This window comes from Haliotis cracherodii, unplaced genomic scaffold, assembly GCF_022045235.1.
Source record: "Haliotis cracherodii isolate W230 unplaced genomic scaffold, xgHalCrac1.p SCAF_4, whole genome shotgun sequence".
Taxonomy (NCBI): domain Eukaryota; kingdom Metazoa; phylum Mollusca; class Gastropoda; order Lepetellida; family Haliotidae; genus Haliotis; species Haliotis cracherodii.
Window position 1 is genome coordinate 10,919,186 of NW_027266297.1, and position 21,560 is coordinate 10,940,745.

At 40.3% G+C, this 21,560-nt stretch overlaps 2 protein-coding genes across 2 annotated transcripts; one reads left to right on the forward strand and one right to left on the reverse strand.

Annotated features, from left to right (window-relative positions):
• Positions 1 to 169: 169 nt before the first annotated feature.
• Positions 170 to 5,747, forward strand: LOC139478948 (protein mago nashi homolog). The gene is made up of 5 exons (XM_071261665.1): positions 170 to 272; positions 2,139 to 2,197; positions 3,771 to 3,881; positions 4,753 to 4,835; positions 5,564 to 5,747. The coding sequence occupies exons 1-5, from the start codon at positions 176 to 178 to the stop codon at positions 5,661 to 5,663; spliced, it is 450 nt and encodes a 149-aa protein (XP_071117766.1). The 5' UTR covers positions 170 to 175; the 3' UTR covers positions 5,664 to 5,747.
• Positions 5,748 to 19,719: 13,972 nt separating this feature from the next.
• On the reverse strand, positions 19,720 to 20,730 carry LOC139479276 (uncharacterized). The gene has a single exon (XM_071262139.1). It carries the CDS (start codon positions 20,728 to 20,730, stop codon positions 19,720 to 19,722), a length of 1,011 nt encoding a protein of 336 aa, XP_071118240.1.
• Between the last annotated feature and the right edge of the window lie 830 nt (positions 20,731 to 21,560).

Genomic DNA, 21,560 nt, shown 5'->3' on the forward strand with positions numbered 1-21,560 from the left:
TCCGAAATTAATATGTTTTCGTAATATAACAGTCAATCTGACATATATGTTACATCGAAAAAGAATATCCCCTTTAAGTTATAAATAAATAATTCTATAAAAAGAATTGTTTTTATTTAATCTCTTGGGACCTCTTAATAAATGGATACGAAAGTGCGGTTTCATACTTTCAAAAATGGCGACGGGAAGCACCGACTTTTACCTCCGATATTATGTTGGACACAAAGGAAAATTTGGACATGAATTCCTTGAATTTGAGTTTAGGCCAGACGGTATGCAATATTTAAGTTATGTTGGTTTATTTTAAAGAATGTAGATGTTGTTTACAGCCTTCGTTGCAAGACAATATCGGGATACGTGAAGCCACACGTGCGACTCATACGAAAAGTGTATCCGCGATTTTTTCAATTGAATATTGATTTAGGATTATCGTGAATTGTACGCCTCCATTTAAACGCGGACAACAAACTAGAATATCATTCGTTACAGGTGGAAGCGTTCACTTTCTTTTTTCACCTTATCCCATAAACATGATAAACATATCAGTAAACACTACGATTTCTATCTGTGACGCCTGACTGTGAACATTTCTTTCAGAAGGCCTGAAAGGGTACTAATATTACAGAAATACGTACTGCACTTTACCAGGTTTCAGTTGCGCTGCCTTGAGGAGTGAATCTAATGTGGGGAAATGTCTTGACCCACACTTTACCACGGGCTCCACAAATAATTAGTGCTTGTTTACAAAGTGATCAGCAACCATTTGTTTACCTTTATCATGTTTATTGCGAATGTGCAATAGCCATTTTCCCCTCGAAACGTGATTTAAAAAATCAAGGATTTCCCTCAAATTACATTGAATTAATTGTTCAGCATGTTAAAAGTTATAGCTTACCTATATATATTTCACAACTATCAGAAGCATGAGAAGAGGGAATCTAACTAACTCTCATAAACGGGTGCTTTGTCGGACATCAAAGGGCTAAGCAGGGTTAGAAATTGGCACTAGTCCTATAGTCCTTGCCAAACTGCCCAATGGTAAAGGTATCATAAGGACTAGTAGAAAATTTTGCCATTTTTAAGGGTTTTGCTATATGTAACCATTATAAGGACTAGTGGATGAAAACTGTTAGTTTCTAAGGCTGCTAAGGATGGTTGGAAGTACCCTACAATAACCCTGAGGATATTAAAAGTGACACACAAGATCTGTGATGTGAGAGCCAGCAGCCTGAGCCAATGAACATGATTAACACTATACATGCTATAAGCTTCATGGTTCAGGGTTCTTAATGCAGTATATTCCAAGTCAGAAATCTTTTAGCAGCAGAAAAAACTAACAGTTTTTGTCCACTAGTCCTTTTAATTATAACATATAGCAAAACCCTTAAAAAGGGCAAATTTCTACTAGTCCTTATGATACCTTTACCATTAGGCAGTTTGGCAAGGACTATAGGACTAGTGCCAATTTCTAAATCATTTTTAAGGAGCAGCACAGATGTATGGTGACCACAGCTGGTATTTTTATGTATACAGAAACCTATCTGGTTCTAATTCTATGTCATTTTACCTGGTGTACATGAATCTGAACCCTATCCAATGGTACCAACAATGAGCTATCGCAATCCTATTCTGGAACCACTTCAGCATAACCAAACGTTTAAGATGTATCTTAATAATAATAGTGACGCTGACAGTACAAATACCAGTAGACGCACCATGTACATTCTGATGAACAAAAGTTTCATTGTTTGGCACCTTTTTTATATATGCCTGAACATGCTGAAGAAAGAAATGGTATTGGTAAACAGTTTTGCTATAACCATGATAACAAAACTGACTTGCCGAAAGTAGTAACTGTAAGGTAGTGAAGATTACTGTACACTGACCTTGAACATGTGGAACCAAGTAGGTTTCTGTAGACAGAAAAGACAGTGGTCAAGCACCTCAGCCACATTTCTGTGATAGTCAATGCTCAACATGCTGAATATGATGAGCCATTCACTGATTCAGCCTCAATAAAGGGTCAAACATTGTATATGTGTTGTTGCAAGCTCTGATGTCCAGTGACCTTACACAAAGTGAAAGTCAATTCTTAATTGAAGTGAATTCTCCTTAAAGTGTGAAATGTTGTGTTGCAGGTAAACTAAGATATGCCAACAACTCAAACTACAAAAATGACACAATGATCAGAAAAGAGGTAGGTAAATATTTAACTCTTTCAGCAGTGCTCAATGAATTATTTAAGCATTGTATAAATTAACAATGAATATATGTGTTTCTGAACATGCTTTTTGCAGTTGCTTGTTTGACCTGTTGTCATTCTATCTGTACGTCATGTACATGATAGATATATATGTTGACTGAAAATATTATGCTTCAGCATTTTATTTCATGATTTGAGAGGGGCGGTCGGGTTGCCTACTGGTTAAAGCGTTCGCTCGTCACGCCGAAGACCCGGGTTCGATTCCCGACATGGGTACAATGTGTGAAGCCCATTTCTGGTGTCCCCTGCCATGATATTGCTGGAATATTGCTAAAAGTGGCGTAAAAACATACTCACTATATGATTTGAGAAGAAGCCTAAATGAAAAAAAGCAATTAATGGTCAAATCTGTAATCTGAATTCATTCCCTTGACTTATCATCCTTGTTCTTACCAAATAAGAAGATAAGGGATAAATTTGAAGCAGTGGTCAATGGCCAGTACTGAAACTACTTTTCATACTGGTTGCCATGGTAACAGGCATATTATTTTGATTCATGGTTCATCATTAGTTTCCACTAGCAGGCCTCAAATTTGCTACCTAAATTTCAATTTGTCTACTGTCTAAAATTCAGAGGTACCGGTAACCAAATGACAACCTTGAAAAATATCTTGTGGCGACTATATTCTATTGCTACACATATTTAGACACCAAAATAAACATGTCTGCTACTAATTGTACTCACAAATAATTCATCCTAAAGTCAACAATGAACCGAAATACATAAATATTAATGTAATTAGTATTTTATTTTAGTTGATAGTTTATTGGATAAGTAAGGATATACCTATATGATTAGTCCTGCACCATGTGCACCATGACCGTGGAATATATTTATTTTATGAAAAAATAATAATCTAGAAATGCATACAAAAGCAAGTCTAGCCAGCTCAAGCTAGCTCTATTCCACTGAAATCAGCATAGGGATTTTTATTTTATTTTTAGAGTCAAGAAGGATATTGTGTTATATAAGATTTCAGAGACTAAATGTTAGTCTACTATATGATCTACTAACATAATTTTTTTTGCATCATTGTTTGAGTCACAAATATTAACAAAACTCGAGTAAAGTTTCTACTAATATACAATAATAGTTATTTGATCAAAGATAATTTCAATGCTTTTGGCTACCTACATTATTGGCTTGACTTCTTAATTTTACCACTGGCTAGCTGGAAAAAAATACTTGTAGCCATATGGCTACTTAGTAAAAATTTAAACTTTGAGGCCTGACTAGAGGGGATTCCAGGTAGGCATGGTAAGGATAGACATGATATAGGTCCCCAGCAACCTATGCTGTCGTAAGAGGTGACTAAATGGCCACACTCCTTGACTTAGTTGATTGCATGTCGTTACATGCCCCAATCAATTGTGTGGCTCGATGTACATGTCAATCACTGGATTGTCAGCTTCAGTCTCAATTGTGTACAGACTGCCATCATATAGCAGGAATAGTACTCTGATGTTGAACAACATACAAACAAAAGTCATTTTTCTGTGGTTGCAGGCTTATGTCCACAAGTCAGTCATGGAGGAGCTGAAACGAATCATCGAGGACTCCGAGATTATGCAAGAAGACGACAACTTGTGGCCAGCACCAGACAGAGTGGGCAGACAAGTGAGTACCGGTATTGTTGAACACGGTTCACACGACATTAAACCCTATTTCACCTCACTAGGAATTTGCACTAGTTCTTTAGTCCTTGCCAAACTGCCCAAAAGTTAAGGTTTCTGCACTATCATAAGGACTAGTAGCTATTAATTCTTTTTGAGGGTTTCACTATATGTTATCCTTATAAGGACTAGAGGACTACAACTGCTTTCATGTAGTCCATATAAGTCCAGTGTTCACAGTAGAACTGGGTATCATGTTATTCACACATCTGTTTCAGTAATGATGCAAGAAATATGTCATGTGTGCCAGTTGAGTACATGGTTCCCAACATTTGTCTATTCAAAAGATTCTCATATCGTAAGCATCACAGGGGCGGTCGGGTAGCCTAGTGGTTAAAGCGTTCGCTCATCACGCCAAAGACCCGGGGGTTTGATTCCCGACATGGGTACAATGTGTAAAGCCCAATTTATGGGCTCACTCACGTAAGCATCATATGCCCTATGTCATCAACATTGTCCATTCTAATATGATAAATACCCTGGACCCATCCGCTACCATAGAGCTTCATTTTGAGCCCAATTCAAAGGAAGCAAGGCTTAAAACAACCGGCATATCAATTTATGCTCATGGGCACTATGAGAAATTCTGTGAAAAAGAGATGATAAATGATGACGTCATTTCGAAGATATGGTGGCAAATAGGTCCAGGGTGGTTAGCACAATAGAGTTGAGATATGATACACTGGACCGTCATGGATGCTCATGATGGCCACATCCTTACTTTAAATACAGAATTACTGCCAAAATGTTTCTCGTACAACATGCCTTTTCCACCATTTGACCTCAGATCCCTTAATAGTTTGTTTTGGTTTCAGGAGCTGGAGATTGTGATTGGAGATGAACATATTTCTTTCACGACATCAAAGATTGGCTCCCTTGTTGATGTCAACCAGAGCAAGTGAGTCATCTCCAGAGGCAGGGATTTGAAAAAAACAAACTATATGCAATTACAGGTCATATGCAGTCAATACCTGTTTTTGTGGAAGGAAGTTCAAAGTCATAGATGAGATGTCTACCTCTTTGGTTGAACACACCGTCACTAGTGTAGTCCTGACAGGCCATTATTAGAGCCAATATTCTGACCATGATAAGCGAATCCTGACATGACTTTGGGATGCATTACTGACTGCATTGTGAAACAACAAGCAAATATATCTTAAATATGGACATCATTCAATAATTGTACATTGTTGTAAGCAGCAAAAGAACAACACCTATGGAATTCTGTTTCTGGTAATAAGTAAACATCAAGTGTTTCATTCAAAGCCATTGGAGATCATTCAGATCTTAATGCAGGGGAGGTAACTCTTTCATGCTTGTTAAGTGCCATAGCTAATGCTGATTTTTACTCCTTAGTGTAAGAGATACTATTAACTGTGCAGTGTTGCATTCGTTAGCCATGCCAGGACCCTTTGATCATGGGTTTGAATCCAAATACGCCATGTTTTATTTTTGGTTTGTTAGCATTGTTGGTGTTAAGTCAGCGGAAGGCAACAAAAAAGCTCAGAATTTAGGTTTTTTTTACCACTTTGCATTTTTACAGGGTCCGTGGATCAATCATGTTATTTTTATATAGCCTTGCTCACTGTTGTTATTTTCTGTTAATGATCCTGTTTCTTCTTCCAGAGATCCCGAGGGATTGAGAACCTTCTACTACTTGGTACAAGATCTGAAGTGTCTTGTCTTCTCTCTCATCGGTCTACACTTCAAAATTAAGCCCATCTAAGCCCATCCGGACACCTTTCATTCACATTACTGTCGTTTTATGTCATTTTAGTCTCATCATTTTACATGTAAATAAACAGATTGAACAAAAGTTAAAGTGCTTTGTTTTTGTATTCTTTGGTGTCTTCAGTTGAATATTAGAGGGACACTGGTCTTAAGCAATTCCCCGGGACTGGTTGTTGCCTTTGGTATTGTTTTTCTCAGTGAGTACCCAGATGATATATGCAGAAATCTAGACTAGTTCGCGACCTGTGCTGCGCCATTCGTAAGCGCATTTGTCACATTGATAATCAAAATGAAATACAGTTTTAGAAATAATAAGGAAATGCAGGTATCTTTGTAGGTAGCATCGGTAATGGTGACAAAGTTTTGATAAGTCACTTGCTTGGTAATTGTTCGATTTGTTTACACTATTTTGACTTGCAACACAAAGTATTTCACCTGAGAATTGCTTATTTTTTCGTGTTTATATTTTTTCAGTTAAAATTGGCAAAATTTTCACTTAGGAAATTTATTAAACGCCTAAATATTCAGTTTTACAAATTGACTGGAAAATATGTCCATCTTTATTATTATGACAACGAATTCCAAACATTTTTATGTTTAATATCATCACCAAGAGACTGAAAATGTTAGGATTAAAAGTACTTTAGTATATTGTTTGGCTTCTAATCCTAGCATTATTATTCTATTGTGATGTTTTTAAGCCCTTTTGACCGTCTTAAAGGGGCTCTGATCTAAAGCAATTCCCCGGGACTGGTTGTTGCCTTTGGTATTGTTTTTCTCAGTGAGTACCCAGATGATATATGCAGAAATCTAGACTAGTTCGCGACCTGTGCTGCGCCATTCGTAAGCGCATTTGTCACTTTTATTGATAGTATAAGGGCGTATGGTCACATTGATAATCAAAATGAAATACAGTTTTAGAAATAATAAGGAAATGCAGGTATCTTTGTAGGTAGCATCGGTAATGGTGACAAAGTTTTGATAAGTCACTTGCTTGGTAATTGTTCGATTTGTTTACACTATTTTGACTTGCAACACAAAGTATTTCACCTGAGAATTGCTTATTTTTTCGTGTTTATATTTTTTCAGTTAAAATTGGCAAAATTTTCACTTAGGAAATTTATTAAACGCCTAAATATTCAGTTTTACAAATTGACTGGAAAATATGTCCATCTGTATTATTATGACAACGAATTCCAAACATTTTTATGTTTAATATCATCACCAAGAGACTGAAAATGTTAGGATTAAAAGTACTTTAGTATATTGTTTGGCTTCTAATCCTAGCATTATTAATCTATTGTGATGTTTTTAAGCCCTTTTGACCGTCTTAAAGGGGCTCTGATCTAAAGCAATTCCCCGGGACTGGTTGTTGCCTTTGGTATTGTTTTCCCCGTGAGTACCCGATGATATATGCAGAAACCTAGACTAGTTCGCGACCTGTAAGCGCATTTGTCACTTTTATGTCACAACGAATTCCAAACATTTTTATGTTTAATATCATCACCAAGGGACTGAAAATGTTACGATGAAAAGTACATTTCTATATTGTTTGGCTTCTAATCCTACATAATAATCTATTGTGATGTTTATAGGCCCTCAAAATGACTGAAATATTTACACATTTTATAAATTGCCTGAGAGAATCACATTTTAAAAATTGACTGTAATATATACACGCTTACAAAGGAAAAGGCTTGTGAAAACAACGTCTATCGCGCATCGAAGAATTTCCCAACCAAGACGTGTTTGCCATGTGCAGCTGCCAGAAACTTCCGGGTACAATTCTCACGATCTTACCAAACTGAGAAAGACGTGTTTTATTGACTGCACTGTATTTTAAAACTCACGGACGTCTGATGAAACCTCCCGGACGTTTCCGGACGTCTGAGGAAACGCTCCCACCAGATGCTCCCCGACGTTGCCCGGACTCAGTGAACCACCTGCATGAACTTTTGAAAACGTCTGTGTTTCAGTATTAGTTATGGAAAAGTGTACAGAATATGACACTATAAAAGAACACTATTTTTGTTCCATAAGCAATTTTACATTGTATCCTTCAAAACCTACGGTATTAATACCTCGTCAGTTCGAATAAAATAAAATCGTATTTGCTTCGCAGATTCACCATTTAAAAAGAATAGGGGTGTATGTAATTTTTTTCCAGCTATATGTTATTTTGTATAATTAATACAAGAACTTAATTGTATAGAATACACTTTATTATTTAGTATCATTCTCCCGGATGTTCCCTGGCATTGCCCGGACGCTCACGGACGTTTCCGGACGCCCCGGGCGTTATTCAGTTGGACTAGTGTTCGTTTCTCAACTAATCACTTAGATTGTTTCAGGTGTTTCACATAGGTTTCATGTCTCAAAGGTCGGCTGACGTCAACGGTTCCTAAAAATATCCATTGAGTTAGATAACAATGAGCAATCAATCAATATATTATCGGTTAACCTTTTGAACAAAGTATGTTCTTTTTACACTTTACGGCACTTCACGCCATGATATGATTGTATTCCCTTTGTTTTAGTAAACCTAGACATGTAAACACTCACTTTTGACATATCCACTGTGCAAGATAACAGTGATTAATAAATCAATGTATTTTCTGTTAATCCTTTGATGACTAGGAACGATCCGTTGATTTACAAAAAAAAAGTAAATCAACTGATCATTCATCTCTTGCTGGGCTGCCACGTGCATATTACATAATACACATTTCACCTCACTTGAAACCTGGATTTAGATTGAATAATTACCCCAGACACAATAAATGCCAAATTGGAACCTTTGTCAGGTATTCTGAGCAGTGCTACCACTAATTATATCTGTAATAAATTCATTAACTGAGCATCAAGCGAATGACGACAAATACACACAAGTGTAGGGTTAGGTAACTTCTCAGTCTGCCTACATCTCAATCTGCCTACACTTTTTTTGTAGGCAGACTGAGTATAAATTAGTAATTAGTGTAGGCAGACTGAGAGTAGTGAAATGCTATCTTACCTGGTGAAAAATGGAATGGTCCACCATGTAACAGCGAGAGAAGAGGAAGATGTTGCTTTACATACACGTGGTATCAACAGTAGATTAAAAAACAACATCAGACACAAAATAATTCAAAGTATAATGTGAGACATGCCAATGTTTCTTTGTTTGTTTTGGTGAGTTAACGAAATACTTTATTGAGTTTCAATGCCTTCTCAGTTAGAAGGATTAACCAATTAACTCAGAGATCAAACACTTACTTATCTACTTTGTTTGTTTTTATTAGTTAATCCTATTCACACTTCTACTCATATTGTTAACCTATTACTTTATTTAGGAGTATTTTATTCAAAAATCCCTGAAATAGTATAAAAGGTGTGTGTAAAACTTTGGTGACACTGTTAAGATGGCGGCGTTACAGGGAGTTGAGTTCATCACCTCTCAGGCTGGAGGTCAGGAAGTCTTGTTTGGAGGCTTCAGGTATCGCCTGAACAACCGCCGACAGACTGCAACTCACTGGAAGTGTGTCTTGGCTAACTGTCTTGGCAAAATTAGCACAGTTGGTGAATTTGTTCGAAATTCATCCCCTCACAACCACGAAGTTTTTGAAGACGACACAACCTTACGCCTCATGAGTAATCTACGGTGCCGAGTCAAAGAAGATATCAAGCCCATACAGCAGATTTACGATGAAGTGTTGAAGAAGCTGCCACAACACCAACCTTTGCCAGTATTGACGCAGGTAATTAGTTTGACGTATGTAAGATTGTTCAACCAACTCAAGAGTAAATATTACATTAAATATTACACATTCTTTTTTGTTTGTCTAACAGTCTGGACACTGTTATTATTGTAATGGGGGTGTTGTCATTGTGCCTACTCTTTAATTTACAGTGTAGGCAGACTGAGATGTAGGCAGACTGAGAGTGAACCTAGGATTATACGAGAAAACGTGGATGACAACAAGGGAGGAGTAATCGTATTATCGACGCAATCCGAAATCCGAAAATGCTTTCACTGCATGGATACTCTTTTATTATTAAATTATAACAATCATATAACTATTTCCAAATGACGACATCCGATGAGCTTCTTTTTGTCTGTTTGTTTAGGCTGAAGAAATTAATTAACATGCACCTCTTGTCCAATCAGTGTTAAAAAGTGAGTAAAACAATTATTGCAATTTATTCAGCTGTCCTTGCAGACGGTAGCCCAGTCTCTTGTCACGCTCAATTGCGTTGCGTATCATCCGGGTACCAACGAGGAAAAAACAATAACAAAGGCAACCACCAGTCCCGGGGAATTGCTTTAGACCAGTGCCCCTTTTATCATTTTAAGTCAATCTGTTAAATAAATGGACAGATTTTTCAGTCAAAAAGACATTTTATAAATTGCCTGAGAGAAATACATATATACACGCTTACAAGGGAAAAGACGTGAAAACAACGTCTATCGCGCATCGAAGAACTTCCCAACCAAGATGTAGAGGAACAAGAGTGAATCTGTTCAATGCTACAGCAAATGAAGGAAAACAAAATGCGAAAATCTGTAACCAGGTCTTCTTGGCTTTATCCATTATTTTAAACAGATGACACCAAGACGGCTACGGGGTGTGAGGCTTATGTTTATTTATAATCACGATATACACCCTGTAATAAGAAACCACAGATAATATAGTATATGCATATTAAAACATAATATACTAAGTCAAATTTAAAAACTTCACATTTTTAAAAGTAATCCCATATATGATATACAACGGACAAATGTATCAGAGAAGGTAATATTTAATCATTAATGTCTAAAGAAGGATTTTATTTAACGTAGGTAACCATAATTTGTTCCAAGCACCTACGGTATTCGGTAATAACATCAACAGTTTAAATCATAAGTCCCAAGCACGAGAATCTGATGGCACACAAGTTCATTAGCGTGTATGGCCACCATGTGCGTTGACAACTGCCACACAACGCCTCCACATGGACCTTGTGATGCTTGTGAACACATGATTGGGAAGACGACGCCATTGTTGCTGCAAAATGGTGCCAAGATCTTGCAAATTCTGTGGTTGGTTCTGGAGAACGCGCAGACTTCTGCCAAGAGCATCCCCGACGTGTTCGATGGGATTGAGGTCGGGAGACCATGACGGCCAGTCCATGACGTTGACGCCCGCATTCTGAAGGAAATTCCTTGTCAAAATTGCAGTGTGGGGTCTGGCATTGTCGTGTTGGAAGATCAAACCGGGTCCATGTGTTGCCATAAAAGGCAGAAGTTCTGGTGCCAGTACCTCGTCGCGGTAAGCAGCAGCGTTGAGGTTGCCACGGATGACAAGAAGCCTGGAACGTGCATTGCCACAGAAAGCACCCCACACCATGACACTTCCGCCTCGAGATCTGTCAACTTCATGTACACAACACTGGGCGTAACGTTCATGACGGCGCCTCCACACCCTCGCCCTACCATCAGCAAATCGAAGATTAAATCGGGATTCATCACTGAAGACGACTTGATTCCAATTCCTCTGAGTCCATCGTAAGTGTCGTTGTGCCCACAATTGACGTTGACGTCTGTGCAATTGAGTCCGCAGTATGGCCGTCGTGCATGAAGGTGAGCAGTTCTCAGACGGTTTCGAACAGTTTACGCACTCAGTCTACCCCTGAACAGTTCATTTCTGGTTGATGTAGCCATCAAAAATCGGTTACGGAGGTGACGTAAGACAAACTGACGATTCTCTGCATGTGACGTCACACGTGGTCAACCTGGCCGAGGGCGATCAGCGGTGGTACCCGTTTTCTGTAGACGCGTCTGTAAATCACAAACAGTCCGTCGACTACAACCCACTTTTGCCACTATAGTGCTGTGCACATGATTTTGATCGATTCACCTGCACAAAAACGGGTGTTATCCGAAGACAATGCGCGGCCATTATTGTTTAAATACACAATAAGGGCCCACAATGATAACTGGTCAAAATGTTAAAATTTTAGGATTGTGAAGTTTTTAATTTGGTTCACTAAATTATCCTGTATACATGCTAAGTTATATCTACAATTATGGAATTTTGTTCAGTATATATATCATATACATGTAATCATCAAAGCAATAAAATCATTTCTGTTATTACTTACAACGAAGTATTATTAGATGATATGATAGAAATGGCTTACAATACATATTAAGTAAAATGGTTACACATACCCTATGTGTGGCACAAGGGTGTGAAACGTGACACCCGTCAAATGTCACCGTTCATGATATGTCCCGCAGGAGAAAGAGCAGGACTAAATACAATGAAATAAATAACAAAATGCATAGTTTGTGCACTTCCATAATTGTAGATATAACTTAGCATGTTTACAAGACAATATTAAAATACACTATTGCTTAGGTTAAAGTTTAGCCTCTAAAATACATTCATTCAAAACATCAACATTAATAGAAATATATGATTCAATGTAAATATAATTACTTCTTAGATGCTTATTTATAATGCCTAATCTTTGATTACTATTTAATCCTATTTAGAAGTAAAGACAAATTATAAACTAACCTTTTGTGGTGATCTAGGAATACTCCCAGTGCAGTGCATAGTGAAGGTGGCAATACGGAGTTAGTCAGAGAAAGAGGGTAAAGTTTGAATTTGGCCAATCACAGGGTCGCTTGGGATGTGATTGATCAGTAGAGGTCTGAGCTGAGGGCTGGACTTAAAATGATGGGATGAAAACATACCTCTGTTGAATATTGTTCAACAGAAACAAAACTTGAAATAGTTTTATTTACAAACAAAGCTAAAATACAATTATATACACCTGCTATACACTCCCCCCCCCCCCCCCCCCCCCCCCCCCCCCCGGCATGAAAATGATGTCCTCATCATTTGCCTAAAACAAGGGAGAGAAATGCATTCTGTACATCAGTACTGTCATTGGCGAGCACTCCAGCGTTGATAAGAGAACTGAGATACTCAGCTCTGTCCCTCCAGTCGGGATGCGGAAATGCAGACATGACACACTCACCGCTAGACATCCACCATGACTGTGTCCGAGTCCTCCCTGATCTTCTGGGTTGCTGTGCCGGCACATCTTCAGCTCAGGATCATCTTCCACATCTCTTCAGGTTCTTCTGGGGCTGCACCAGGATCTGCGTCAGTGGTCTGCATATCTGATGTCTCCTCTGCAGCAGGATCAACCTCAGCTGAAACATCTTCAGGGTCGTATTGCTGGCTCCCAACTGCGTCGCCAACTAAATCATCTTCGTCCAATGCAGAATCTTCAACTTCTACTCTAGCCTCAGTTGGCTGTATCCGCAGCTGACACTGACGGCTCAGACGAAGGGAAATATATGTCTGACTCGTCATCCTCTGGTTCCTCGACTGGAATAGCAAGTCTCTTTGATCTTCTTGGTCTCGGGACAGTTGTCGGTGCTTCTGGTGCTGGTGGATCCTGTACAGGGAGTGCACCAATGGGAAGTAGAAGATTCCGGTGTAACACTCTCTTCCTACCTTCACCATTCTCCTTTCCGACCACATAGACAGGGATGGAGGGGTTCGGCTGACGAAGAACTGTGTTTATTACCCATATGGGCTCAAATATGCAGTGTAATAACTTTTTGATATTTGCACAGTGTGCAGTTAGTGATTCTCGAAGCAGATTGGTCAGTGGAACAAAGATCAATTTTCATTGGACAACGGAACTATTTTTTTCTCATCCCATTCATTCCCAAATCCACGCCTTTCCCTTCAGATGTTTTACGTGCTACAATCTCACTGATTCGAGATTTTTAAGACAAGACACATAGTTTCATATTCACAACATGATTTCACATTATCATTTTTTTCATTTATTTCACATGATTTTCATTTTACAGTAAAAACCAAAACTACGTCCCCGTTTGTAAACAAACATATGGCTGGCCATTTGAGACCTGTCAAAGTAAATTACCTCGGAGATCTGACTGACATAAAAAGTTATTCGTATAATTCAACCTCTGAACACATTTAATGTCTTTGTTGTCAATACTGCATATGGCCAGATTGAAGTTCAAAGATTCAGATTGTGATGTTGCCAGAAACTGTCTCTAGGGCGCCAAGATCATCACCACCAAGTCCTGGTTTGCGTCTGTGTTAGAGGGCTTGCTGTTCGATGAATTTTTCGACACCCCGAATCCAAAAATCGGACTTTGTATAGACAGGTTTGCCTTTGTGAACGATGATGACATCGATAACTGCCAATGAAAATGAAAACACAATGAAAAAGACCAAACTTGTGAAGTTGACATGAACTTAGTTCACAAATGAAAAACACGAAAAATATGACTACTAACACTTTCAACGATGGCATGAGAATAAAAACAAATTCATTTTGCAACAACATTTAGACTTTCCGAAAGACATCATAAAGATACACTATTTCGTACAATTTTGTAACGTTGTGTGAAGAAATAAGAACGTGACACTTTTATACAATGTATACGTTTTTCGTAACCGCGACGTCTGCAAAGTACGGCGCTGAGCGGTATGCAGGCTGACTGACGTCCGGGGACAATATGACTATGAGGTTAATGACACAGGAAAGGTGCAACTAAACATTATTATTTGCAAATGTATCATTTAGGCATGCACATCAGACAGTTCAGAATTCAGATCAAGGGTAGCATAGAGTGTTACCTTAGCGACATGATTACCAGCATCTGGTTGCGAAATCGATGCACTTTGCTGAATTTGGAGAGGTTTTGAAATCAAAACAAAAATAATTATTAAAAATACAAGGAAAAGAAAACTTACCCCAGCGAGCTGATCTTGTGTCCGACACTGAACTAAATGAACTCATGCGGACAGCTTAGCACCAAGTCTCCAGATACCGTGATTGTCTATCAACAGGTATTCGACCATTATGAATCACATCAAAATATCAACAAACTCCCGTCATCTGACTGTGTCCACTCCGCGTTTGACAAATCCTCCTGAATCCCACATGCACATGTTTCCAATCAGTGACACTTGTCTCAAATCACACACGATGTTCATTAAACGTGTTGTCCGGATTAAACTGTAACGCCGGTTCTCTTGTCATTCCTGGTTTCGGCTGTCTCATATCTGGGTCAAGTCGGGTCATTCATTCCGACACTGTGACAGCAATCGTACTTTTCAAAGTTTACCTTCTTTTCGTAACTTTTCTCTAACAAACAAGACTTCTGTAAATTCCGTCTATGTTGTTGTTATAGCTTTTGGCATTTTTGTCAAATGACATATAAAAAAACAGGTTTTCAATGTTTCCTCTTCTCAATGTGAAATGCATGTATCTGCCGATGCACGACGGGGGCTGTCTGTCAGTGACGAGATCTTGTCAAAACAAGCTTTGATTTAGTAAACCTGATGAACCTTTTTGGAAATCCGTCTTCCTTATTAATGCTAAATAGTGTACGCTGTGTAAATCGGACAGAAATATAACTGCAATAATGTGATCTTTACATTTTTTTAACAGAACTATATTTTTCACACGTAACAACACGTTAATTGAGTAATGCGGTTGGAATGAGTGGACAGTGTTTTTTCACACGCGGATTGATTCAAAACAGCTGATTCTTGATCAGCGACAGTTGATTGTTTTTTTCTTGAAACATGTCTTTAATATGAATATGGGTAATAAATAGAATAACCCACTCGGTACGAGTGATTACGGAAACTTAAAAAGCTCGAAACTTAAAACATTAATTTCACTCGTGACATATTTTCCGTAATCACTCGTACCGAGTGGGTTATTCTATAAATATGTCACCTACCCACCTGTCTTCCTTCAAAGGCGACGGTTTTAACCAGAACTCGGTCACCAGCCTCTATAACTGCTGCTCTTGCCTTCTCATCAAAGTAGGTCTTCTGATCCTGCTGTGCTTCCTTGCTGTTCTGTGAAGCTAGATGGTATGCATCTTGGAGTCGATCTCTTGATGACTTTTTGTACCGCTGCAGTGACTTGGGCTTGCTTGGCTGGATGTCAAGTCCAGATGCTAGATCCACTGGAAGTCTTGGGTGACGCCCAAACATAAGGAAGAAGGGTGAATGTCCGGTAGACTCATGTCGAATGCAATTGTATGCATTGACTAAGGGTCCAACATGAGCCTTCCAGTCGGTCTTGGCGTCTGGTTCCAGAGTCCCCAACATATCACATAGGGTCCGGTTGAATCCCATCCATTAGCCATGGGATGGTAGGGTGTTGTGGATGACTTATCGATCCCAAGCAGCAGGCACATCTCTGTCATCACCTTACCAACAAAATTGGCTCCTTTGTCGGAATGAATCCTCTTGGGTAGACCGTAATGGATTACAAAGTTGTTGAAAAACAACTCTGCTGTCGTCTTGGCATCTTCCCGAGGCATGGGAGTTAACTGACTTTAAAAGTTCAGTTTCCACCCTTGCCGAACTAGGCTGGAAATACTGGGCTCGACTGTTGCCCCACCAGTGGCTATTACAAATTATGTCCCTTCTAAACCTCCCCTGTGGACCAATCAGATTCCACCTCTCGTATCACTTGCGTTTCCTTCACACAAAATAGTGGCGCCCAGTCGGACAATCTGATCGATAATCAAGATCTATATTGTGATAAAACGGGTCTTACATCGCGAATTGCATCAAATCACGTGAGCACCTTGATTAAAAACATGAAAGGATTTGGAAAATATCTGCTGACAACGAGTTGGCGGTGCACATGTTTTGCAAATCCTGCAATTGATCGAAATCTGCACGACAGTTTATGAACCGGATTTTGTTTTCGGTTCGCGATTTTGATTGGACTATGCATAGACTCGTTAGTCCAGACAAAATGTAACTCCATAATACCAGCCTAGTTTGGCAAGGGTGGAAACTGGACTTTTATAGTCAGTTTACTCTCTTGCCTCGGGAAGATGTCGTCTTGGCTGATGTATCCCGACACGGATAGGCTTGAGTGTACCTGGTAAAATGGTCAATAATGACCAACACATACTGTTGACCACCCTCGGATGGCTCCAGAGTCAAGAAGTCATGCAGACCAGTTCCATCTGCTGCGACGTCTGGATGCTCACCAAAGGGGCTCTGATGGATGTTTCTCTTCCTTTTCATACACCTCTCACATATCTTTAGGTAGTCATCTACATCCTTGGTCATACCAGGCCAGTAGAAACGTTCCTTGAGTAGGGATAAGGTCCGATCTCTGCCTGGATGTCTTACACGATCAAGCAAGTTTCTGAGTGCTGAAATCCTACATCTGGAAGGTAGTACTAGCTGTTCATGATAACATCCATCCATGCTGGTGACTCTATATAACACACCTTCCCTCACAGTCAAATGTACGAATGTCTTCCATAAAGTATTCATCCCCGGGTCTCCTTGGAACTGAGTTCTGTCAGGTCTCGTGGCATTCTCCAGATGCTCCATGATAATAGCAAGGGATGAGTCCTTCAGCTGAGCACGGCGCCAATCCTTAGCATTGGCAGCACACACATGGTCACTTACACCTGCTTCACTTCCTGGAACCCCTTCTGTCGACAAGCACAAACTCTCAACAAGATTAGGTCCACAAATCTTGTTACAGAAAACACTCACCACATCACGAGACAGGTCTTCCATCTGGACTGGGTCTTTGCTGGGCAAACGAGACGACACATCATGTTGCTCTTCCCTGGCCGGTACTTGATGGTAAAGTTGTAACTTGCTAGAGCAGCTAACCACCGATGTCCTGTGGCGTCCAGACGTGTTGTAGTAAGTTCATACGTCAGGGGATTATTGTCAGTCATTACTACGAAATCATTGCCATACAAGTAGTCATGAAATTTAGCTGAAACGGCCCATTTCAGACACAAAAACTCGAGTTTATGTGCTGAATAGTTCCGCTCAAATCAATTCAAACCCCTACTTGCATAGGCAATAACTCGTAGGTGACCAGCCTAGGCCATGGGTACAAGCATCAGTGTGCAGCCTGAAAGGTCTTGAGAAGTCAGCAAACCCGAGGACTGGAGGTGATGAAAGCCTGTTTTTTAACTCCTGGAAAGCTTCCTCTTGAGCAGGACCCCAGTTCCAAGCAGTTTGGGATGTCTTAGACCTCGGCTTCTTGGTGGCACACTTCAGCATAAGTTCTGAGAGAGGTCTGGCGATCTTAGAGAAGTCTTGGACGAATTTCCGATAGTATCCAGCAAATCCCAAGAATTTCCGGATGTCTTCTGGCGTAGATGGTGATAGCCAGTGCTGAATCTTATCTATCTTCTCTGGATCGGCTTCAATCCCCTCAGCAGACACAATATACCCAACGTACCTCACTTACTCTTAAAGAACTTGCATTTCTTTGGGGCGAGCTTCAGTCCACATTCTTGTAATCTTCTAAAGACGAGCTCCAGCCTCTCCACATGCTCTTCGTATGTCCGGGAAAATATGATGAGGCCATCTATGTATATAAGGCAAATCTTCAAGTTCAGTCCCTCTAGACACTTCTCCATAAGGCGCTGATAGGTCGCTGGGGCGTTTGACAAGCTGAACGGCATCCTGTTGTACTAAAAGAATCCGAGTGGACCAACAGTAAAAGTCGTTCTCTCCTTATGGTCATCATCTATCTCGACTTGGTAATAGCTTCTCTTCATATCCAGCACTGAGTAGAACTTGTTCCCTCCGAGACAATCTAGAAGTTCTTCATTTCTCGGGAGAGCTTGACTGTCCTTAATTGTCCTGTTATTCAGCTGGCGAAAATCTATACATAGACGTAAACGGCCATCTTTGCGCTTAGCTAACACAACGTTGGATGCCCAAGGACTATGAGAGTGTCTAATCACACCAGAGGACAGCAGTTCTTGAAGATGACTCCGAACCTGGTCATCGGCGCTTGACCATGTTGGAATGTCCAAGATCTTTATCGTGTTTAGAGAAGATGTCACCATATCTCCTTATAACCCCAAGTCCCTGTGCAACTTCATCACGTGTAAATCTATCTTCCTCCAACTCAATGTCGTCAATCCACTTCTCAGAGTCTGAACATCTCATGTCTGGCAGATCTTCTATTGTCACTGGTTGAAGTTCACACAGTAGAGCCTTAGTGGGAACTATCATGGTCTGGATTGTAACATTAGACACATGGACTTGAATCTCATCTGGTCTCACAACGGCTGCTATGATGTCTAAGTCCTTGGAAATAGTAGAGTCTACAGTTGGCTGTATAAGGGCACACACTTGTGGATATGGAATCCCCTTGCACAGTTGTCCACGAATGATGGCAGAACCATTAGCAGGTATGATTACAGGCTTACATTCAATGGATCTAACAAAGCCCAACTTCCCACCATTCCGTTCTAACTCCTTCTCTCGAAGCATCATACTTCTAAAGGCCCGGTACCAAGGTGTGTAGAGGTTGGCCGTCTGAAGGAATCGGATTCCATTAACCTTTCTGCAGGCATCCAAAAACACTCCAAGAACATTAGTCTCAAGAAGAGCAGGAACTTTGGCATTATAGCTAGTGTCAGGCACAACAAGTAAGAAACAAGTGATGTCATCTTGGTCATCACAACTATCACCAATGCCCTTGACCTTAACCTCAATGTAACCAGAGTGGTAATGAGTTACCACCTGCACATTCAATATTAAGAAGGCTAGCTACTGAATGTATGGGAATATGAGTGAGATACCTATCATAAAAAGAGTTAGACACAATAGACATTGTGGCACCTGTTTCCATTAATGCCCTAACAGGAATATTCTTAATAAGTATATCTACCTCATTTGAATTCCCAACTAAGTCAGTGTGTGCGATTACACGAGGGCTAGATGTAACACCTACGGGCGTCCTCGGGCCATAGGCGTTGCCGAGTTTAAAGGCCTCTTAAGATGGTCAAGACGTACACGACAACCATAATACAAATGTCCGGGATAGCCACACCTGAAACACACAGGCTCATGATCCGATGCTTGTCCAGGTGTGAGAAATCTGTTGTCATTTGCTCCAGCCCCAAGGCAGAAGTAGGAAGGGGCAGCAGCACTCCTTCCCTCGGGAGAGGGAGGAGGATACTGGCTGGATCGAGGATCATACATAGCTGGCTAATATCCTCATCCTCCCTGTCCGCGACCTCTTGATCTCAGTGGTCTTCTCCCATACTGCTGTCCGTGGGCGGTAGAACCAAAGGAAGGTTGTTGCTGGTACACTTGGGCTGACAGCTGCTGATGTTGGTCACGTAGGTCGGCCACACTCGTGGTCAGATCCTTGATCATCCCCTTCAGCTCAGCGATGTCATCAGACTTAGAGGCGGGCTGGTTACAGTCCATGCTTCGACTTGGACTTCTGGGTATCTGATTTGGCTCAGTTCTGTTCAAATTCTCACGGAGGCACAGTCTAAGCTCATCAAAGTCGGAGATACTCTCATACTTATGAGCAGCAAGACTCTTCAGTGAAGTCTCCAATCCATCCCAAAGTCTGGACCTCAACATCTCATCCTGCTCTGCTGAAGAAATCTGCTTCTGTCCCGCCAACTGGTATAACAGTCTCTCAAGTCGACAGCTCCAGGCAGTCACGTCTTCATAATTTTGCTGGTAAGAGCTGTAGAACTCCGAAAATAACGAAGAACTTCGGCGGAGAGTACCGAAAGCACTCTTCAACTTCGACAGAATATCCACGATGGAAGCATGATGACCAAGTTTCATCACAATAAGAGCCGCCTCACCCTTAAGAGGCTGACGAATAGCCTGAAGGATAACAGAGTTGTCATGGGTCTTGGACTCAATGAGACAGTTCACCTCATACCGCCAAACATCATAGTCAGCATCCTTGCCGGCCGTACCACTAAACACAGGAAGTTGAGGGAAGTGACGATAAGCAACCTTTGTATGCCGGGGGAAGTGTGTAGCAGACTTAGAACTAAGTGTCACCTGTTCTGGCTGAGAACAATCTAAAGTGAAAGCTTCTTCCTTCTTCACAACTGGACCACCCTGTGTGACATACTGCTTCATTGCCTTGTCAAGACCTCGTAATTCCCTAATACTAAACCCCAAGGATGGTGGTACCTGTAACTGAGGATCATCAATGGTGGTCAAGATTTCTCCGAGTCCGTTCGAGGCCACCATCGAGGCTGCTTCCAAATTATCTGTATTATCGAGTTCATCACGCATGGTTTGAAGAACCTTAGTAGTCTTCGCGGAAAGCTGCGAGTAGTCTACAAAACCTAATTTATCACGAACAAACCTGGTGCCGTGTTTACCGGTTATCGTAGACAAGGCTAGGGGCTTACGAGTACGAGAATTCATAAGATCAATATCAGGTTCACCTCGTATTCGCAATATTTCTTTACTATCTATTGTAAACTTTGAATAGTCACGACCTATTAGGTTAACATAATTTTTATCTTCTTTTAAGGCATCGTAATAATCATTGACGTTTGATTGTAAAAGTTCATCGTTAAGACTACTAAACCTGGTTTCATCAGTATCTTCGATTGGATTCTGGTTATCAAAGTCATCTAAGGTACTTAGATCAAAGTCATTAAGTTCAAAATCACCCATTTTTATATTAAACATATGGTTATATAATTTCAATATAACAATGTCTTTGCAATACGGACGCAAGTTAAACCCACAACGTAGACTTCGAGATCCATTAGGGGTCAAGGCAATTCGTCAGTCTGTAACTATAACTAATAACCCTAGTACCATCGATCAGAATCAAACGCTTCTGGTTCGCTTTCCTAATCTCGGCGCACACGATGTGTTAGTTCCGGGAACTGTCCGACTAGCATTTACGATTATTTTGACTTCTACCGACGTTAACAGGGAGCCCGTTCAGAACATAGGTCGTGCTATCGTTAAGAAAATCGCCATTAAAATTAGCGGTAATGAGGTTTTGAGTATCGACGATAGCGATGTATACTATTGTTACATGGATCTCTGGAGAACGGATA